Genomic DNA, 19,169 nt, shown 5'->3' with positions numbered 1-19,169 from the left:
CTTAAACCCAATATTCTTCATACAAGACACATTTGATTGTAAAAATTTACCAAATTGCAAGCCCAATTCACACGAAATACGATAACCAACATTTTAAAAGAACAAAATATATCATAAGCGTCAAATAAATTATGGACAAACGATACTAACTATAAAGGACGTATTTGGTTGCGAATTTCCACCAAGTTTCCCAAGTCCAAATATACACTATATATCATGATCAAGATCTTATAAAAAAAGATCATAGGCCGTAAATAGTGCATTAATCAAGGGTGCTCTTTTGCTGGGTTTTAATCAAGGGTGATTTTTTGCGGGTTTTAATCAAGGGTGCTTGTGGTGAAGCTACAACACATGTTGCAACGGTTTGGTTGTGGACCTCCATTGGTCCACCTTCGACTCTTCTGGCCAACTTGTGAACCACCCCCCTGCCCCCGCGCGCGAATGCTAGAGAAGAGGTAGTACACCTTCTGTTTGGTGTTGATGAATTCTTCTTATTGTGTGCTTGGTTGCTAGAGGCAGAGCCGTGAAGATCCCCGCGCCAAAATGCACTCATCCCCAACAATGACGAGATTGGAATTGTGCGGGAGCTGATTTGGACGCATTTGTGTTTCCCTTTCTCTGTCCGGGGTCTTACTCATAAAGTTAGGGACTAGTTTGTGTTTATTTTTCTTTTCTTTTGGGTCATGTTGTAAACTGCTACACAACTCCGCTCTATGTTTAATGCAGTTTTGGGGTCCTTTGGGACCCTTTTCTCCTTTACTAAAAAAGTGCGGAGCTCCTATTGTACGCCTTGTTCCACTGTTTTCCCTGATACCCACATGGTTTCAACACAGGCCGGCCCAATAAGCTTTGCTAATGTTTTATATTTAATAGATTAAAAAACAAAAGAAATTTATTAAAAATAAAAACCATGGAAACAGTGTCCATATATATCAGTAAAAAAATAATCACATGTTTTAAAATGGTCAATAATAAATAAATGTTCACATGCTTTAAAAGTATTTATTTTTGAAGAAAATGCTCGGGTAATCGGGGAAAAGTTCATGTGTTATAAAATAATTTTTACAAAATATTTACGTATACAGAAAACCAGGGGAAAAGACAGGAATCAAAGAAACAGAAAATGAAAAAGGTAAACGAAAATAAAAGGAAAAATAAAAGGGGCTCAGAACCAGAATGGGCCGCCAATGCGATAACATTTGGGCTTCAAATAATCCTACTAGGCCCAGGTAATAATATCTGCGCCGTGGCCCCTTCTCTAGCCCTGGAAGGCCCGGCAAACCAGAGATCCAGCAGGCCAGCACGGCATCCACCACCCACCCAAAACCGCGAGCATCTCTCCGGTGCCGACGCTTACCGCGGCTTGGCGAGTTCGATTGGGTAGGCGGAAGCTAGGGTTTAGTCGGCGGAGCGGCAGCGGCAGCGGTAGGCGGAGGCGATGGCGTCGGCCGACGAGGAGATCGCGGTGAAGGAGCCGCTGGATCTGATTAGGCTCAGCCTCGACGAGCGCATCTACGTCAAGCTCCGGTCCGACCGCGAGCTCCGCGGCAAGCTCCATGTAAGCGCTCGGGATCCCCTTTCGATCTTTTTGCTGTGGTCTGTACGCTGTCCGTGGTTGGATGTATGCCGAACGAATTCCTGGTTAACATTGGCCTGCGACGATTTGGTATGCCCGGTGAGATGAGAGGAGCTTTTAGGCCCCCAATTTAGTCAGATTATTTTTGTTGGTTAGGTCGTATCCCACCTTTTCCACTTAAATGTGCTCGCTGTGCTTCGTCCCGAAGCGACCAGGGTTATATGTGTTCATGTTCAATGCGGTCTAGGAGGTTAATGTGTTCATGTGCAATAATAGAAAAATGCCTTTCGATTCGACAAAGATAAGGAAGCATCTCAATAACATTAAACTTTGATGCTATCTAACAGGTTCGTTGGTAGTATGGGATGAATTTCTGGTGTATCTGCTTACAACTATGACCTGGGAACGTGATATGTTCTTTAATTTACTAGTTTATATGGAGAACATTACCAATAAACTTCAATGTTATGATGCGCCTTTTCATGCTGTCCATGCTGTAGTGACTTGTTTTCAGTCTGCACTACAATTATTATAACGTTTGTATCCACATTCTAATCATGGGACTTGTGAAGGTCCATATTATTGATAAACCACAATGGCATGATGTGCTGCAATGGCTTGTTTTTAGCCTGCAGTGCAATTACACACAGTCTGCTCATGTGGATTGCGGAGGTCCATATATATCATAACATGTTAATCATGCTGGGATGGTTGTCGCTGAGGCCTGAGATGTTTTCCTTGTACACAGGCATATGATCAGCATTTAAACATGATCCTTGGAGATGTTGAGGAGATTGTAACAACTGTTGAGATCGACGATGAAACATATGAAGAAATTGTGCGAGTAAGTTGTTTGACCTTATGCTCTCAATGTCGATGTATACTCGTAAACCAACATTTTCGGAGGTATGCTGTGATTGTTTCCAACACAGTTTACCATTGATGAAACATGTTAATTGCTGCATTCTAATGAAAAACTTGAGTATTATCTTGTTCAATATGTGTGTGTTTTGGGAATGTATGGAGTCCCTTGGGCAGTGAGGGGATGACTACCTAACACACGCTAAAACATCGTTTCACCCATTTTTCTCATGGATTGTCAGTATGTCATGTATTTCTGGCATTCTTATCCATTTGATCATCATAAGAGGAGTTTGTAAACTGTTGCTTTTTAATAAAAAGTTGAGGCAGGGGGGAAACCCTTTGATTAAAAAAAAAATCATCATAAGAGGATAGACCTATTTGAATCATTTCTTATTGTGGGAGCTTTATGATTCTGATCTAGTGTGATGTTACTTTCAACATTTGGTTCTGCAAGAACATAATGACTTGTTTCTGGAGAAATCTAATTCTACAAGAAAAGCTTATCTTCGAAATGCATCATGACGATGTTGATATACTAACCCTTTTAAACATTGAACCTTTTGCAGACAACCAGGCGTACCATCCCCTTCCTTTTTGTCCGAGGCGATGGTGTCATATTGGTCTCTCCGCCTCTGCGAACGGCGTGAACCATGAAGTTGGAAGGGGATCCTGCTGATGGTAGACTATGAGTGGCGCGCGTTTGGTCAGCAGATGGCATTGGTCTGTCTGTCATCTGCTGCAGTATCACTGTTGGACTGTAGGGTTTTAGCCTGAGATGATACAATTTGTGTAACAACTCCCTTGTGTTTGGAGTCATCTACTGAGGTGCCAGTTTCTTCTATGTCATGTCAGACTAATATTGTTTTTGATTAATATGTGGTCTCGTGCAATTATGTTCTGCTCCGAATCCTATCCCCAACAAGCGTGTATGCGTAACATTATTATCGGAAGAAAATAGACTTGGTGCAGAGGTTTGTAACATTATTATCGGAAGAAAATAGATTTGGTGCAGAGGTTTGTAAAATCTTCTCCACTGCGCCAAGCACGGTGTTGCCTGAATGCTTTTTTGAGTCGGTGAAGCCTTTTTTTTTTTAAACCGGGCATTACCCCTTTTCATTAGTGCGACATAACGGAAATACATCAAATGTCCAGAGAAAGGGCAGGAAAGGGGAAAGCGTCATCGAGATAACTCACTATGGGGCGAAAACCTGACAACACCCACATCACATCATCAACCAAAAACCAACAAACAGTATAGTATTAAGAGCCAAGGACAAAAGGCTTAGGCACAAAACCCACACACAACCAGCAAAGCGGCATCCCTTCCTACATAGCAGCAGACTTCACTCCTTGGATTGATCTTCAGTAAGCCCCATCCTCCTAGTGCGCCGCGGCACAGATCTGCATCAATCTTGAGGCATTGCTCTTCAGCATGTTCGCTCCAGTCCCCAGGTCCTCCGCATTTTTTTCTGTTTCATCAGCCTTGCCCAGTAACAAAGAAAAGCACAAGTAGAGAAAGTGCATTCAAATGGGTTTATGAGAGGAATAAACTCAAAAGTAGCTCTGTTGCGACACGTCCAGATCGCCTAGCATATGGCAGCAATGCCCACTGTATAGAATATTTCCCCTTTTGGGAAGAAAGAATAACACCACAAATATGTTTGCCACAGGCTGTTTAGGCATAGATCAGTCCCAAACATACAAGCCACCGCTCTCCAAGTTACCCTGGCCACTGGGCAGGTAAAAAAGAGATGTTGAGATGTTTCTTTTGCAGCACAAAAGGAGCATTTAGGGTCTTTTTTCCACCCCCTGTGCTTCATCACATCTCTGGTTAAGATTGCATTTTGCGACAATTGTCACATAAAGATTTGGATCTTCAGAGGTATACTCGCTTTCCAAATCCAGTTATAGTCACAACCCGAAAAATGTCTCTCCAGAATAGTATAAACCGATCGAGTAGTGAAGTAGGTTTTAGAACCCAACCCCCATTTGATTTTGTCACCTTCACTAGAAGTGCAAGATTTACTAACTGCATCCACCATCTGATGCCACTGCTCCCCCATTTCATGATTTAGTCTTCCTCAGAAGAACGACAGGGGATCAGCCGCTAAGCAAGAGTTGACAGTACAGTCAGGATAAATTGCATATAGAGAACAATCTGGGGAATTGTTCACGAAATGGCAATTGATCCCCAACAGGATCCATCCAAAGCCTAGCAATATTGCCAGAATGGATCACCACACGCCTACCTGCCATATAAAGATCTTTCACTTTCATTATCGCCTTCCGGCATGGGGAGTCACTGATTTTCCCTTTAACCGAGGCAATAGTATCTCTACAAAGATATCTAGCCTTAATAATATCCTGCCATAAACCACTTTTGGTCTCCAGTTTCCACCACCATTTGGTGAGCAAACTCAAGTTCTGTTTATGCAAGTCTTTAACTCCCAACCCCCCTTTGTTTTTAGATCGACATATCCTGGTCCATTTGACCAAATAGTATTTTTTTTGTTTTTAGTGACTTGAAAAAATCTCTTTCTGTGTTTATCCAGTCTCGCAATCGTGGTCTTTGAAAGCAAAAACATGGACATGTAGTAAAAAGCAATGCTTGAGATATTAGCATTGAGCAGGGTTAGTCTATCTCCAGAGGAAGCATTGCTCCCTAAACCGGACTCACATCCGCCCGCCGCGCACGGACTCCAAGAAATATATGATGATAATGTGAGGTGGGTCATGCTGGAGTCCGGACCGCTTCCGGAGCCCGCTCTCACCGCCCTGGCCCCTCAAGACGCCAGCTGCCCGCCGCATGCATGCATAACAAGTAGTACTCCTTATGTGGAGGAGAGAGAGACATTGACAAAGTCAAGGAGTGGGCTCTGCAAGAGCCCGTCTGTACACGTGCTCCTAGGTATAAAAAAATAATTCTAAAAAAGGCATAAAAAACAATTGTGTCTTAAAAAAAAGATCGTCCCCTCCAACACACAAAATTCACTTTTCTGGAAGTTGATTTTCAATCCTGACATTAGCTCAAACATATAGAGCAGTATTTTCATATTTAGGGCTTTCTCAGGGTCATGCTTGATGCAAATCACCGTATCATCAGCATATTGTAATATAGCCACGCCATTTTCCACTAATTCAGGGGCTAGCCCAGTAATCAGTCCATGTTTCTGTGCTTGACGCACCATTTTGGACAAATATTCAGCTGCGATGTTAAATAGGAACGGAGAAATAGAATCCCCTTGTCATATATAGGAAAGAAAACCCACCAAATATTCGATTCCCGGCCCACTACGACTTGAGGAAGAACATCGTGACGGGCAAATTCGTGACTCCGAGACCACAGCATCCGAAATATTCTCCTGGGCAAGTGGGATAAGTTGATAGGAGGAAGACACGGGCAATCGGGAAGTCTTCCTTGTTTGCCTTGGCTCCGCCGGAACAGAGAGACCGAGAAGAGAGGGCGAAGAGGAGGCAATCGCGAACAGAGCAGCCATGGGCGTGACCAAGGAGGACGTGGAGGCCGCCGTCGCCGCCGCGGTCAGCCCCACCCACCTCGTAAGCCTCCCTCCCCTCTCTCTCCAAACCCCTCCCGCCAGCCCGCCCATGGCCCGTCTCCGCCTTAAACCCTAACCTAACCCGTGTGTTTTTCCTCCGATTTCAGGTGGTCACCGATACATCCGGCGGGTAAGCAGCCCACGCGATCTCCCGAAACTTCTACTACTCTTTTCCTCCCCTGTAAGCTTGTTCGTTCGATTGGTGGTCTTGATTGATTGATGGGATTGTGATTGGTGCGAAGGTGCGGCGCGAGCTACGAGATCGAGGTGGTGTCGGGCAAGTTCGAGGGGAAGCGGCTGCTGGAGCGCCACCGGATGGTCAACACCGCGCTGGCGCCGCTCATGGCCGAGATCCACGCCGTCTCCATCAAGGCGCTCACCCCCGCGCAGGCCCAGCCCAAGCCCCAGCCGGAGCCGGCCGCCGCCGCCGACAAGTCGCAGCAGGCCTGACTTGCTCTGAATGAAGCACTAGTACTGAAACCACAACACATGCGCTGTTGGATGTTGGGAACTCGCATCATACACTACTCTGCTTGAATGAATAATGTAGCAAGATGCGTCTGCGGAATCGAGACTTTGCAGTGGCGCCATGCCTGGCTGATTAAGATTTTGCTTCGTTTTGTCTATGTGATTGTGATGATTTATAGTGCTTCTGCTCTAACCGTGTTGGCCTGACATTGTGTGGCGACATGTTCCTGAGTTTCTGTGGTATGCGCGGTTTGCAGTTCAGTTTCTTCTTTGGTCGATTTGCTTCTGTTGAATGTGATGGCTTTCTTTTTATTGCTGCAAATTGGTTTGTTTCCCTTTGCTGTCTTGCATACTAGCTGTAATTCAGGGATTCCGATGACAATTGATCCAGACTGTTTTGTCAGCCTATATAAGTGTATGAGGTTCGTGCTGTCAGTTTGAGGCTTCCTTTGGTTTGTAGGAATGTCATAGGATTTCTATAGGATAGGATTTGCATAGAAAAATTTCCTTTGAGGTCCTTTGGTTTGTAGGAATGGATTCCTATTCCTATATAGGATAGGAATCAATCCATCACATTTTGGAGGAAAAAACATTAGCTAAGGCCTTCTTTGGTTCATAGGATACGAATTTTATAGGAATAGGAAAATCATAGGAAGTGAGATGATATGCATGTCAATTCCTATAGAGAAAGAGATATCATTTGATGCATAGGATAGGATTTTTTCCATTGAGTCCAGGCTAATGTTTTTTTTCTCCAAAACGTGAAAGATTGATTCCTATCCTACATAGGAATAGGAATCCATTCCTACAAACCAAAGGGCTTCAAAGGAATTTTTTCCTTTACAAATCCTATCCTATAAAAATCCTACAAACCAAAGAAGGCCTAAGACTCGATGGGAAAATTCCTATCCTATGCATCAAATGACATCTCTTTCTCTATAGGAATTGAGATGCATGTCATCTCACTTTCTATGATTTTCCTATTCCTACAACATTTCTATCCTATGAACCAAAGGAGGCTATGAACCAAAGGAGGCCTGAACTTTGAATAAAGTACGTACTCTGTTTTAGCCATTGAACTTTGAATAGCACGACATGCCTATACTGGTGGTATATAGGAATTGTCTATCCAAAAAACATAGGAATTGCCCTCTAAAATCCCTACTTATACGAAGGAATTGTCTACAAAAAACAAGCCATTACAGGACTTTTGATTGGTTCTTGTCAAATAAGCTAATGACACAATTTAACTGGTACATAAAACACCACCAGTCCCTTTGCACAACTCGCATTCATGGTGGTAGAAGCCCAGGGCCTCAGCTGATTGCTGCCATGGCTCACCGCCATGCTGCAGAGGGCGCATATGGCCAGACCAAACGAGCGTCTGGTGTTCAGCAAAGGGCATATCGTCAGCTATGCCCACGGCAGCAGCCAGATGCAACAATACAAAATTTTCTTGCTCTATGCCACCGTGAGAGGATATTTCAACATGAATATGGCTCAAACCGAAATTTGGCATCAAACTGGAAGGGGTTCCAACCGATTGAAAACAGAAAAATCATCACTCAATACTGCTGAATGGATCCAGGTATTTCAGAGTGCAGTTGACAGATTACATATAGGATTGCTGAAAATAGTACCAGAGCATTACATAGTTTCTACAAGTCGAGCAAGTTGACAACTATGATCGACGGTCATAGTCACTCCTGCAAGAGTCAGCATTCCATGTTGCAGTATACCAGTAAGCTACTTCTCCTTCAAACTACTGATACCTGTGCACAAAGCACGAAGCAGCTCACTCGTTAAATCAACAATATTAACTTCAGATTTATGAAACTTGTAAAAATTTAAAACAGACCATTTCAGCATCACTAGGAAAACTGTAATTAGAAAATGTGAAATGAGCATGAAAGAGGAAGGTAAATATTAACATATTTTTTATCCAACATCCCCACTAAAGGAAAAATAGTCTACAGGTAAATATTAACACATGATCTACCTGAAATACAAAACAATAATTTTAAGCTTGTCAAATTATAAATGGACATATCATGCTTCAGCTTTAAGTTTCCAGTGTATCTGTTGTCAGTTTCAAACTTGGCCCATGCTATAAGATCATCACCATTTTATATCTAGTATACACTAATTAGTTTACTAAATCTGTCGGCAACCATGAAATTAAAGGCCACACAAAAAATAACATTGCTAGTGTCAAAGTGTATCGATCTGTCAAACAAGGAATTATACAGTTTAAATGTAAATGCTATTTTAGCAAGTAAGAAAGCCCTCAAGCCGGTGCAGAAATCACTTGATCTATATTATCTTACTAGTTTCTCCCTTAAAAGTCTGATATGACCTGACAGTATTGTACTACACAAGTACATGAAAAGAAAAGCAGAACATCAAAGAAAATCAAGCATATGAAATTGCAGCGTCCAGCTAACAACAAAAATACTATTCCATCTCCTATAAGATGTCTTGTTTCCTGACTCAGCAATTCACATGTAGCAGTATAAAAGAACAATAGCACACTACCATGGTAGTTTCGAAGAGAGCTAATGCTCAAATCGCTAACACGGAAAAGAACATGGCTATAAGTTAATTGGGAGATTTTGAACACTTCAGAACTACAGTAATGTATTCCATCAACCATACATTGAAATAAATTGAATTCCAACAGTTACCTTCATCATAGAAACTTGTGAAAGGATAATAGGAGTACATGTTATCGCTTTTGAAAAGCTTCTTGGGCTGCATTGACTCAAGCTGAACCATGAAGAGAGATAAGTGCACCCATAAAAATAATGCATGAACATCCTCAGCATAACGCACTATACGCGCCCTCGCCTTGTCAATCTTAAACCCCAACCCAAGTAGCTTCTGCAGTTCAATGGATTTCCTCAACACCCATACGGCAACACCATTGCAATCGACCTTCCTATCCCACATTCGGAAACATGGTTGGTGGTGGCAGTAGACAGACTGGCAGTGGGCGCACAAAGCAGAGAAGCCAACACCGCCATCGTCTTCCTGGATGATCCAAGCACTGTCATCCGAACGAACACCAGGTGGCCTATTGATCACAGCTAGGGTCTGCCTATCCAAATCAAACTCAAGTATGTTGTTACTCATCAGAAGCAACCAGTGAAGGGTGTTACCAACAAGTGTGCTGCGATTACCAACAGCAATACCCCCAGATGCAAGCGTTGTTGAGAGGAGATCACTCCATACGCCAGTCTCTGATGAGTAAACACTCACGAGACCACGGCTTCATCGTCGTCCTCGTAGCCGTCCACCACGACCACTTTAAGGGTCTCTTTGATTCAAAGGAACTTTATAGGATTTTTGAAGGATTGGAATCCTTAGGAATTTTTCCTACGTTGGTCGTTTGATTCGTAGGATTGAATCTTGTAGGATTTTTTCCTAAGGATTTATGTGTACTGCATTTCACAGGAATTCTAACATCCACTCCAACCTCTTGGAAGAAATCCTTTGCTTTCCCCATGCCACAATCAAACAAACTCAAATCCTATAGGGATCCAATGGACATGCCATTTCAATCCTACGTTTTTCCTATTCCTGTGTTTTTGCAATCCTATGAATCAAAGAGGCCCGAGCTCGAGTGGCAGGCCCCATGCGCGTGGCCCTGCTCGCCGGCAGCGCAGAGCACCGCCGCGGTATGCATGTCTTCAAACTCCGGCGGAACCGACAAGAGGGAGCGGTCGCCAGTCACGGGGTCCCACACAATGACCTGACGCCCCTCCCTGTTGAGGAGGAGCACGCGTCCGTGGCGGCAGTCGACCAACCTCCATGGATCGCGGCCGTGGACTTGTAGTTGTAGGGAGAAGTGGCCGGGAGGGATGCGGTAGGGCAGGTCCAGGGTGGATCTGGACGAGTCTCCCGTACTCATACGAGAAGTCCCCGAGGAGGGGAGGCTTCCGGTGGTGGACGCGGAAGCGGCGGAGGAACTTGGGGTCGATGGCGATGTGTCGCCAGCGCTTGGCGACGAGGGAGGCGCGCAGGAGGTAGGGCGGCTGCGAGGGTAGGCGGAGCAGGATCTCCCGCAGTAGGTCGTCGTCTTCCAGCGGATGCTCCGCCGCCGGCGATGGCGAGGAGGGTCGGCGGCGGCGGCGATCCATGTTCGCCGTCTACGGATTGGGGTGGGGTTTCGGAGAGTGGAGACGGGCTGTGGGGGGAGTGTGAAATGTGTGGTTTAGAAAAAACATTGGTCGCCTCAGCTATGAGCCTATGAGCTTATATCTTGTGTATAATGTTACGTACATTCTTTTCAGACAAAAGGTGTCTATTTTCTACTACACCGAAGAAAAAGAAAGAGATTCGATATTCATTGTTTTAACCTTACTTCGTTGGCTAAGGGCATCTCCAATGGCGATTTGTAAATTTTTGCTAAATTTTCTTCCGCATCCGTCCACGGACACGGATGCGGAAAGCCGTCATCCAACACCGCCTGCATACATTTTAGCGAAATTCGTGCAAACACGACGGATTTTCATATAAATCAGACGACATTCATCCAAACAAGTCGGATTTTCATCACATTTAGAATAAACAAAAAAACCCTACCTTAAACCTATCCTACGCGGTGGCCGACCGTCGTCCAACTTCTTTCTATTCTGCATCGGCGACCACCTTCTCCACCTGCCGTCTCCATGAACTGCGGCGGTAAGACCCGTGAAGTGAAGGTGTCATCTTCGGCGAGGAAGAGTAGAACATCGGACATGGACCGGCCCACATGGACACAAGGCCCCGCCGCCTCCCATGCCCTACTCGTCCTCGGAGGAGTCAGCAACCTGTCCGTCTCCGGTGGACGTGAGGTCCACGATAAAAATGGTGGCGTCGACACTGTCGTCATCGAACCGGCCCGCCCGATAGTTCGGCAGCGACGTGTAGGAGGCGCAACTTGCGTTGCTCTCGCACGCGGTCGCCTGCAGCCGCGCCTCCGCGGAGGCCGCTTTCTATCGAGCGACGGCTTGAGCGCGGACGACCTTATAGATCGCACGCTGCTCCGCGACGAAGTAGGGGTTGGCCGCGGCCATGGACGCGATGAATTCTTGGCACCGGAGCAAAGGGATGTGAAGGTAGGCAGGATTGATAATTTACTAGTTTCCCTCTTTTATAGGGCAGTTAACGGTCTGGGTCCGCTTCGCCACAAGGAACGGATCACCATTTCCCAATGCTTCGTGTAGTATGTGCTCATAGACATTAAGGCTGGGGCTTTGATGGCACTACTAGAAAACTGGCAGCACGATCTCTTTTTTGATAGGACGTGCCAATGGAAACGATCTTGGGCCACAATGCTCTCAATAATGACTATTGACAAGACGATTTGACTCTGCCTCGAGAGATATGCTTCGGTTCTCAACTGAAAAAGCTGTTAGGGTTGGACATGGTCAAACCTCCCGTGGCCAACCTTCGCGGCTAAGTTAAAAAGATACCTCGACACCGTTGGTTGTAGTAGGCTGATAAGGTGAAGGGCTTATTAAATAATGTTCCCAGTTATTTTTGAACACGTGGTCGTGATCGGGAAGGCCAAAAAGACCTCGGAGCAGAGCATTTCCTTGGAATAGGGAGCCGACGTGGAGGATGGAACTCGCCTACGAAGCCGAAGACTTGAGGGTGCCCAATGTCCTCAGCTTGAATACTAGTTCAGGGGCTGCTATGGGTGTCCTAGATTAGGGGGAATTGCCACGTAGGTCCGCCCTGTACGGGCAGGGTCGAGGACCCACCAAAGACTGATGAATGGGCCACACGAGCCTTGGCCCTCGGAATAATCAAGATGAAGATCTCCTGAAGACTTGGCGTACGTACACTTCAAGCATATTTGAACAAATGGCATGCTTATCCCTAGATTGTGACCGACCATGTGTAAACCCTAGATACCCTGGTGCCTATATAAGCTGTAGGGTTTAGTCTATAGAGACGCAAATACAAGGTCTAGAGCTTAGAACCCTTTCATATGATCTCGAGGTAGATCAATCTGTACACTGTACCCCATCACAATCAATATAACAGAAGCAGGACATAGGGTTTACCTCATCAACAGGGCAGAACCTGGGTAACCACCGTGTGCCTATTGTCTCCTGTTACCATCTAGCTCAGATCACCAAGCTTGGGACCCCCTATCCGAGATCTGCCGGTTTTAGCACCGACACCAACCCAATACAGGCAACCTGTTTTACTAGGCCTGGCAGCCCATTACATAGAAAAAAATGCCATCTTATACATATAAACTACCACATATCGAAAAGAAAACATGCATGATAAAAGGAAAAAAAAATGCCATCTTATGCATGATTGATTTATAAAAAATACCACGATAAACAAATGCCATGATAAAAAATGCCATCTTCTTGTAATAAAAAATGCCATTCTCTAATAAAAATGCCATAATCTTTATAGAAAATGCCATCCTCTTTATAAAAAATGGCATGCTCTTATAATAAAAATACCATCATATTTATAGAAAATGTCATCCTCTTTATAAAAAATGCATCTCTTATAATAAAATGCCAACATATTGTTAATATAAAAATGCCATGCGCTTAGTGATAAAACTGCCATGCCATTAAAAAAATAAAAAAATTCCATATCTCAAAATAAAAAATGCCATGCTCTTATAAAAACGCCATTCTACAGAAAACAAAATTGCTATGCCACTAAGAGTATAAAAAATGACATATCTCAAAATAAAAAATGCCATCCACTTTATAAAAATGACATCTCTTATAATAAAAATCCCATACTATTTTAAGAAAAAAATGTCGTGCACCTAGTAATTAAAACTTCCATGCAATTGAAATTAATAAATGCCATCTCTCGAATTTAAACGTGCCATCCCCTTAGAAAATGCCATGCTGCAAAAAGAAAAAAACTGCCATCAAATTTTCAGGATTGAAAAATATATGTGGCAGTTTAAACCAAAAGATTCATAAAAGGGCCTCCCAGGCATAGTTTAAAAAATTGGACCAGACCGGCGGTCGAACCGGAAAAAACCGGAACCGGCAGCCTCATCAGGTTTTTAAGCTAATAAGACCGATATGCAATCAAACCGGAAAAAAACCCGATCAAACCGGCCGGTTTTCTGGAAAACCGGTGAAAAAAACGGGTAATTGAACCGGGAAAAACCAGGAAAAAAGTTTTAATAGAAATTGGGAAAGTGGTATTCGATCCAATGGCATGTGAGCAGTAGGCGGGCCTGCCCATGGCCCAATAACCAACTTGGTTGTGCTACTTTGTTGTTCACTACATGGTTATAATTTTATTTGACCATTGTTTCACTCTATACTAGCACATATATTAATTAATATATATTATTTTATTTCTTAAAAAACCAACAATCGAACCGGTGAACCGGCGGTCCGACCGGTAAAAACCTGAACCGACAACCTTTTCGGTTCAATTTTTGGTTCGGTTTTTTAAACTATGCTCCCAGGGCAGTGGTGATGTGCGCAAAAAAAAAAACCTCACCTCAGGATTTTTTTCAAAAAAATAATACATCTGATTGCCAGAAGCAGCTGCACATCGAACCACCCCAGGGATCCTACGTGGCGTTGGTTATGCTCCGAGATTGATGTGACGGCAGCGAGGGTGTTCGATGCGAAATCCTCCCCCCCTCCCGAGTTGACGCTCTCCAGTTAGCATTTCCGAAACTATTTTTCCCACGACGAGAGGCCTCCTCGAACATGGAATCGGTTTGATTAAAGTGCTGCTACACATATACATGATTTATGTACGATACGCATACGAGGCTTGCGCTGCTATGCGTACGATGAACTCTGTACAATTTTAACACGACAGAGCAGATCTAACCGTTTGATTCCATGCAAGACGCAGCACACCGTCCGATCAGCCGTCGTACCCAAATCGCAGCACCAGAGTCGTACGCGCAGTAGTTCCGCTGGGTTCACCGGGGTTGGGATAAGTTCGTTCGAAGATCATATGCAATTTGATCGTACGTAGAGCAACTTCGGATTTCATTAGGAGTTCGGCTCGAACCGCTTTCGAAACAAAACAGGACTAGCTTAGGTTCGCCTTCTGTCCCTGTCCGACTCGGATTCTGGGCTCCACCAGGCGCGCGTCCAGGCCATATATTGACCCGCACGCACCATGTTCTTCGGTGGCTGCACCATGCGCTTTCCTTCCGCTTGCTCGGCAGTGTGCATGGCGATGCTAGAGTCCACCATCCACCTCCCTACGCTGCTGCTCGACGGGAGCGACTCCGGCGAAAACAGGCCATCCGATCTGTCCGGCGGCTTCGTGTTCCCCAGCCGGGCGGTGGCGAACATGATGCGGCGGTGGAACTACCGGGAAGGCTCAGGTCTCGGTGCGCACGGGCAAGGGATCGTCGTGCCCATACAAGCCGGCGGCGGGCGGGTGCGCCGCCGTCCAAAGGCCGGGCTCGGCTACCGCGAGAAGCCCTACGACAATGGCCTCGACGTGCCGCCGCCGCCCCCCGTGGAAGAGTGTCGTGAGTTGGAGGATGCTCTACGGGCTCTCCGACTTGAAGCGGAGTGCCGCGAGAAGATCCTCGTGCTGCTACGTGACACGAGGCTTCAAGAGGCCGACAGCAACGCGGAGACGGCGGACGCGCTGGCGGCCGTCGTCGGGTCCAGGAAGAAGGGGCGCCATGGGAAGCGCATGCCAGGGACGCTGAAATCCCGGCTGCCTTCCTCCGCCACGCGCTACATAATTGAGCGGGTGATCACGCCGAGGATGGCCGTCGATGTGCGAGAGTGGATCCCATCATGGGACCCGGACTGCCACGACTGGCTACGCCCGCTGATCCCCCTCATCGGCCACCTGCCGGAGAGCCTCTACGACGCCGTGGAGAGCAAGATCGGCGGCGGCGACTACGAGGCCGTCTCGCCATGGAAGGAGTACCTTAGCCCGGCGCAATGGGACACCTTCAGCGAGCGTCACATCCTGCCGGAGCTGACACGGTTAGTCCGGGGGATGAGGATCACGCCACCCAAGCAGACCGACTCCTCGTTCCGGGCCGTGATGCTGTGGGCGCCTCTCGTGCACGCTCAAGACGTGGTGTCGATCTTGGAAGCCGAGAAGTTTTTTGATAAATGGGAAGGCGCGCTGCAACACTGGTTGCGGGCAGGGGCGGCGAAGCCCTCGTTTGGGGAGGCCACCGCGTGGTGCACCGGCTGGAAGAAGCTGTTCACGCCGGAGCTGCTCGCCGACAAACGCGTGCTCGCACACCTCGAAGCCGGCCTGGACATTGTCGATCGTGCAATGCAAGACCTCGATGGTTTGTTTTAGCAATTTGTAGTCTACATCTACTGCAAGTTTGTCTTGTAAATTGTACGTAATACAGATGTAGAGGCTCCTTTAGCAACTGGTATTATAAAGACGTGGTTTCCCATTATTATCTTCTAAAGAAAAGTTGTTTCATGGAATAACTTTTGTCAAAGATATTGGAGATTAATAGAAATAACCAACTTGGTTAAACAGCACGAGATATAAGTCACAAACACAGGTGTATAGTACTAGTATATTGCAGAAAGAAGCATTGTCATTCTGGCAAAAATAAGTTAAACCGAGATATAAGGGCAGGCTGATGCGCCCCTGCACACCCGTCTTTCGAGCCTCCGTGCTCCAACCGGCGGGCCGTCACAGGTGAGCAAGCGATCATTAGGACGGTTTCAGAACAAGGCAATTCTCTCTCTACATGAATGAGGCTCAAACCAAAATATTTGCATATCAAACTGGAAGAGATTCCAATCTACTGAAAAAATCAATACTCAACACTGCCGAATAGATCTAGGCATTTCAGAGTTCATTTGACGACTGCATATAGGATAGCTGAAAATAACACACCAGCACTAGATAGTTTCTACTACAAGTTAAGCAAGCTGACAACTACTCCCTCCATCCCATAATATAAGAGTGTTTTTTACACGAGGGAGTACCATAGATGGTCATAGTCACTCCGCAAGAGTCGGCATTCCATGTTGCAGTACACCAGTAAACTACTTCTGCTTCAAACCACTGATACCTGTGCATAGAGGACAAATCCAGCTCATTAGTTAAATCAACAGTATTAACTTCAGACTTGTGTAACTTGCAAATATTTCAAACCAGATCATTTCACCATTGCAAGGTAAATTACAACTAGAAAATGGAAAACAAGCATGAAAGAGGAAGGTGAGTACCAACACATGATCTACCTGAAATACAAAACTATCTTGAAAACAACGTAGATTCTTTAGATGCAACCGTGTGACTCGTTTTAAGCTTGAATGGACTAGTCAGGTTACAAATTGGCCATATCATGCTTCAACCTAAGTATTCAGTGTATCATGTTGCCCATTACAAATTGGACATATCATGCTTCAACCTAAGAATGCTATAAGATCAGTAATGTAGTTGTATACACATAGAAACTACCAATCTACCATAGAATAATTACGTGGAGGACAAAAGCAACTTTTCTTGTATTATTGCTGACTGAAACTCCCCAGTATGATCATCACCATTTTACATCTATTAGGCATTGAGTAGTTTATTAAATCTGGAGGCAACCACAGAATTCATGGCCACACAAAAATAACATTGGTAATGTCAAAGTGAATTGATCTGTCAAACAAGGAAACTATAGAGTTAATAGAGTTCAAATGTAAATGCTACTTTAGCAAGTGAGAAAGGCCTCAAGCCGGTGCAGAAATCAATTGGTCCTATATTATCTAACTAATTTCTCTCTTTTATAGCCAGATATGACGTGATTGTACTGTACACAAGTACAGGAAAAGAAAACCAAAGCATCAAGGAAATCAGACATATAAAATTGCAGGGTCCAGCTAATAACAAAAATGTTGTACAAGAAACTAACGACAGAAGTATCATTCCATCTCCTATAAGATGCCTTGTTTCCTGACTCGGCAATTCACATGTAGCGGTATAAAAGAACAACAGTACACTACCATGGTAGTTTCGCAGAGAGCTAATGCTCAAGTCGCTAACATAGAAAAGAACATGGCTATAAGTTCACTGGGAGATTTCGAACACTTCAGAAGTAGAGTCAGTAAAGTTATTTCATCAAACATATATGGAAAATAAATTGAATCCCAACAGTTACCTTCATCATAGAAACTTGTGAAAGGATAATAGGTGTACATAGGATCACTTTTAAAAAGCTCCTTGGGCTGCATTGACTCAAGCTGAACGATGAAGAGAGATGAGTGCACCCATAAAAATAAAGCATGAACATGCTCAGCATAACGCACTATATGTGACCAGTTCCTCTCAATCTTAAACCCCAACCCAAGTAGCTTCTGCAGTCCAATGGATTTCCTCAACACCCATACGGCAACACCATAGTAATTGGCCTTCCTATCCCACATTTGGAAACAGGGTTGGTGGTAGCAGTAGACATACTGGCAGTGGGCGCACGACAAAGCAGAGAAGCCAACACCGCCATCATCTGCCTGGATGATCCAAGCACTGTCATCCGAACGAACACCAGGTGGCCTATTGATCACAGCTAGCGTCTGTCTATCCAAATCAAACTCAAGTATGTTGTTACTCATCAGAAGCAACCAGTGAAAGGTGTTACCAACAAGTGTGCTGCGATTACCAACAGCAATACCCATAGATGCAAGCGGTGTTGAGAGGAGATCACTCCATACGCCAGTCTCTGATGAGTAAACACTCACGAAGACGACGGTTTCATCCCCGTGCTCGCAGCTGTCTACCACGACCACTTTAAATGGGCTCGAGTGGCAGGCACCATGAGCGTGGCCCTGCTCGCCGGCAGCGCAGAGCACCGCCGCAGTGTGCATGTCGTCAAACGCCGGCGGAGCGGACAAGAGGGAGCGGTCGCCAGTCAAGGGGTCCCACACAATGACCTGACGCATCTCGCTGTTGATGAGGAGCACGCGTCCGTGGCGGCAGTCGACCAACCTCCATGGCTCGCGGCCGTTGACTTGTAGGGAGAAGTGGTCGGGAGGGATGCGGTAGGGCAGGTCCAGGGTGGATCTGAACGAGAGTTTTCCGTTGATTTGTAGGGAGAAGTCCCCAAGGAGGGGAGGCTTCCCGTGGTCGGTGCGGAAGCGGTGGAGGAACTTGGGGTCGATGGCGATGTGTCGCCAGCGCTTGGCGACGAGGGAGGCGCGCAGGAGGTAGGGCGGCTGTGGGGGTAGGCGGAGGAGGATCTCGCGCAGTAGGTCGTCGTCTTCCAGCGGATGCTCTGCCGCCGGCGACGGCGAGGAGGGCTGGCGGCGGCGGCGGCCCATGTTCGCCGTCTACGGATTGGGTTGGGATCTTGGAGAGTGGAGACGGGCTGTGGGGGCTGGGGGCAGTGTGAAATGTGTGATTTAGAAAAAAACATTGGTCGCCTCAGCTATGAGCCTATGAGCTTATATCTGGTGTACTCTATGCGAAAAAAATGATCCGATCAGACACCATATCGGTCTGCGACATGTAATTTTTTTTGCAGGGCACGAAAAAACTTCGTCCTCAACCTTCAGATTCACGGGGTGGGAGGCCGATCCGAGCTTGACCCCTATCGGCTGCGAGATTTGGCGGGAGAGACATTTCCGCGCGGCAGTTCCCGCCTCCCCCCTTCCGTCGCCAACCACCTCCCTCCGCCCGCTTCGAGGCACGTTCCCCGGCTTCCCTCCGCCACCATGAAAGCCTCACAGCCGTCGGCCGTCACCGTGGATGCCATCCACGAGCCA

At 45.9% G+C, this 19,169-nt stretch overlaps 3 protein-coding genes across 6 annotated transcripts; 2 read left to right on the top strand and 1 right to left on the bottom strand.

Annotated features, from left to right (window-relative positions):
• Nucleotides 1-1,284: 1,284 nt before the first annotated feature.
• Nucleotides 1,285-3,330, top strand: LOC125545374 (sm-like protein LSM3A). Its single transcript, XM_048709293.1, has 3 exons — nucleotides 1,285-1,558; nucleotides 2,325-2,420; nucleotides 3,007-3,330. The coding sequence occupies exons 1-3, from the start codon at nucleotides 1,439-1,441 to the stop codon at nucleotides 3,085-3,087; spliced, it is 297 nt and encodes a 98-aa protein (XP_048565250.1). The 5' UTR covers nucleotides 1,285-1,438; the 3' UTR covers nucleotides 3,088-3,330.
• Nucleotides 3,331-5,776: 2,446 nt separating this feature from the next.
• Nucleotides 5,777-6,658, top strand: LOC125548860 (protein BOLA2). Its single transcript, XM_048712388.1, has 3 exons — nucleotides 5,777-5,998; nucleotides 6,105-6,127; nucleotides 6,240-6,658. Exons 1-3 carry the CDS (start codon nucleotides 5,936-5,938, stop codon nucleotides 6,445-6,447), a joined length of 294 nt encoding a protein of 97 aa, XP_048568345.1. The 5' UTR covers nucleotides 5,777-5,935; the 3' UTR covers nucleotides 6,448-6,658.
• A 1,350-nt stretch (nucleotides 6,659-8,008) lies between these two features.
• On the bottom strand, nucleotides 8,009-18,827 carry LOC125545372. Of its 4 annotated transcripts, none has more exons than XM_048709291.1 (2): nucleotides 17,570-18,827; nucleotides 8,009-8,237 (listed from the first exon to the last, which is right to left on the bottom strand). In XM_048709291.1, the coding sequence occupies exons 1-2, from the start codon at nucleotides 18,723-18,725 to the stop codon at nucleotides 8,212-8,214; spliced, it is 1,182 nt and encodes a 393-aa protein (XP_048565248.1). In that variant the 5' UTR covers nucleotides 18,726-18,827; the 3' UTR covers nucleotides 8,009-8,211. The 4 variants fall into 4 exon arrangements, 3 of the variants coding, with proteins under 3 accessions (XP_048565248.1, XP_048565249.1, XP_048565247.1); XR_007300008.1 differs by lacking the exon at nucleotides 8,009-8,237 and adding an exon at nucleotides 16,168-16,489 and having other exon boundaries at nucleotides 16,662-18,827; XM_048709292.1 differs by lacking the exon at nucleotides 8,009-8,237 and adding an exon at nucleotides 16,168-16,831.
• Between the last annotated feature and the right edge of the window lie 342 nt (nucleotides 18,828-19,169).

The sequence above is a fragment of the Triticum urartu genome, chromosome 3 (assembly GCF_003073215.2).
Source record: "Triticum urartu cultivar G1812 chromosome 3, Tu2.1, whole genome shotgun sequence".
Classification (NCBI taxonomy): Eukaryota; Viridiplantae; Streptophyta; class Magnoliopsida; order Poales; family Poaceae; genus Triticum; species Triticum urartu.
Note: the sequence above shows the minus strand (reverse complement) of the source record. Positions and strands in the feature narration are given on the sequence as shown.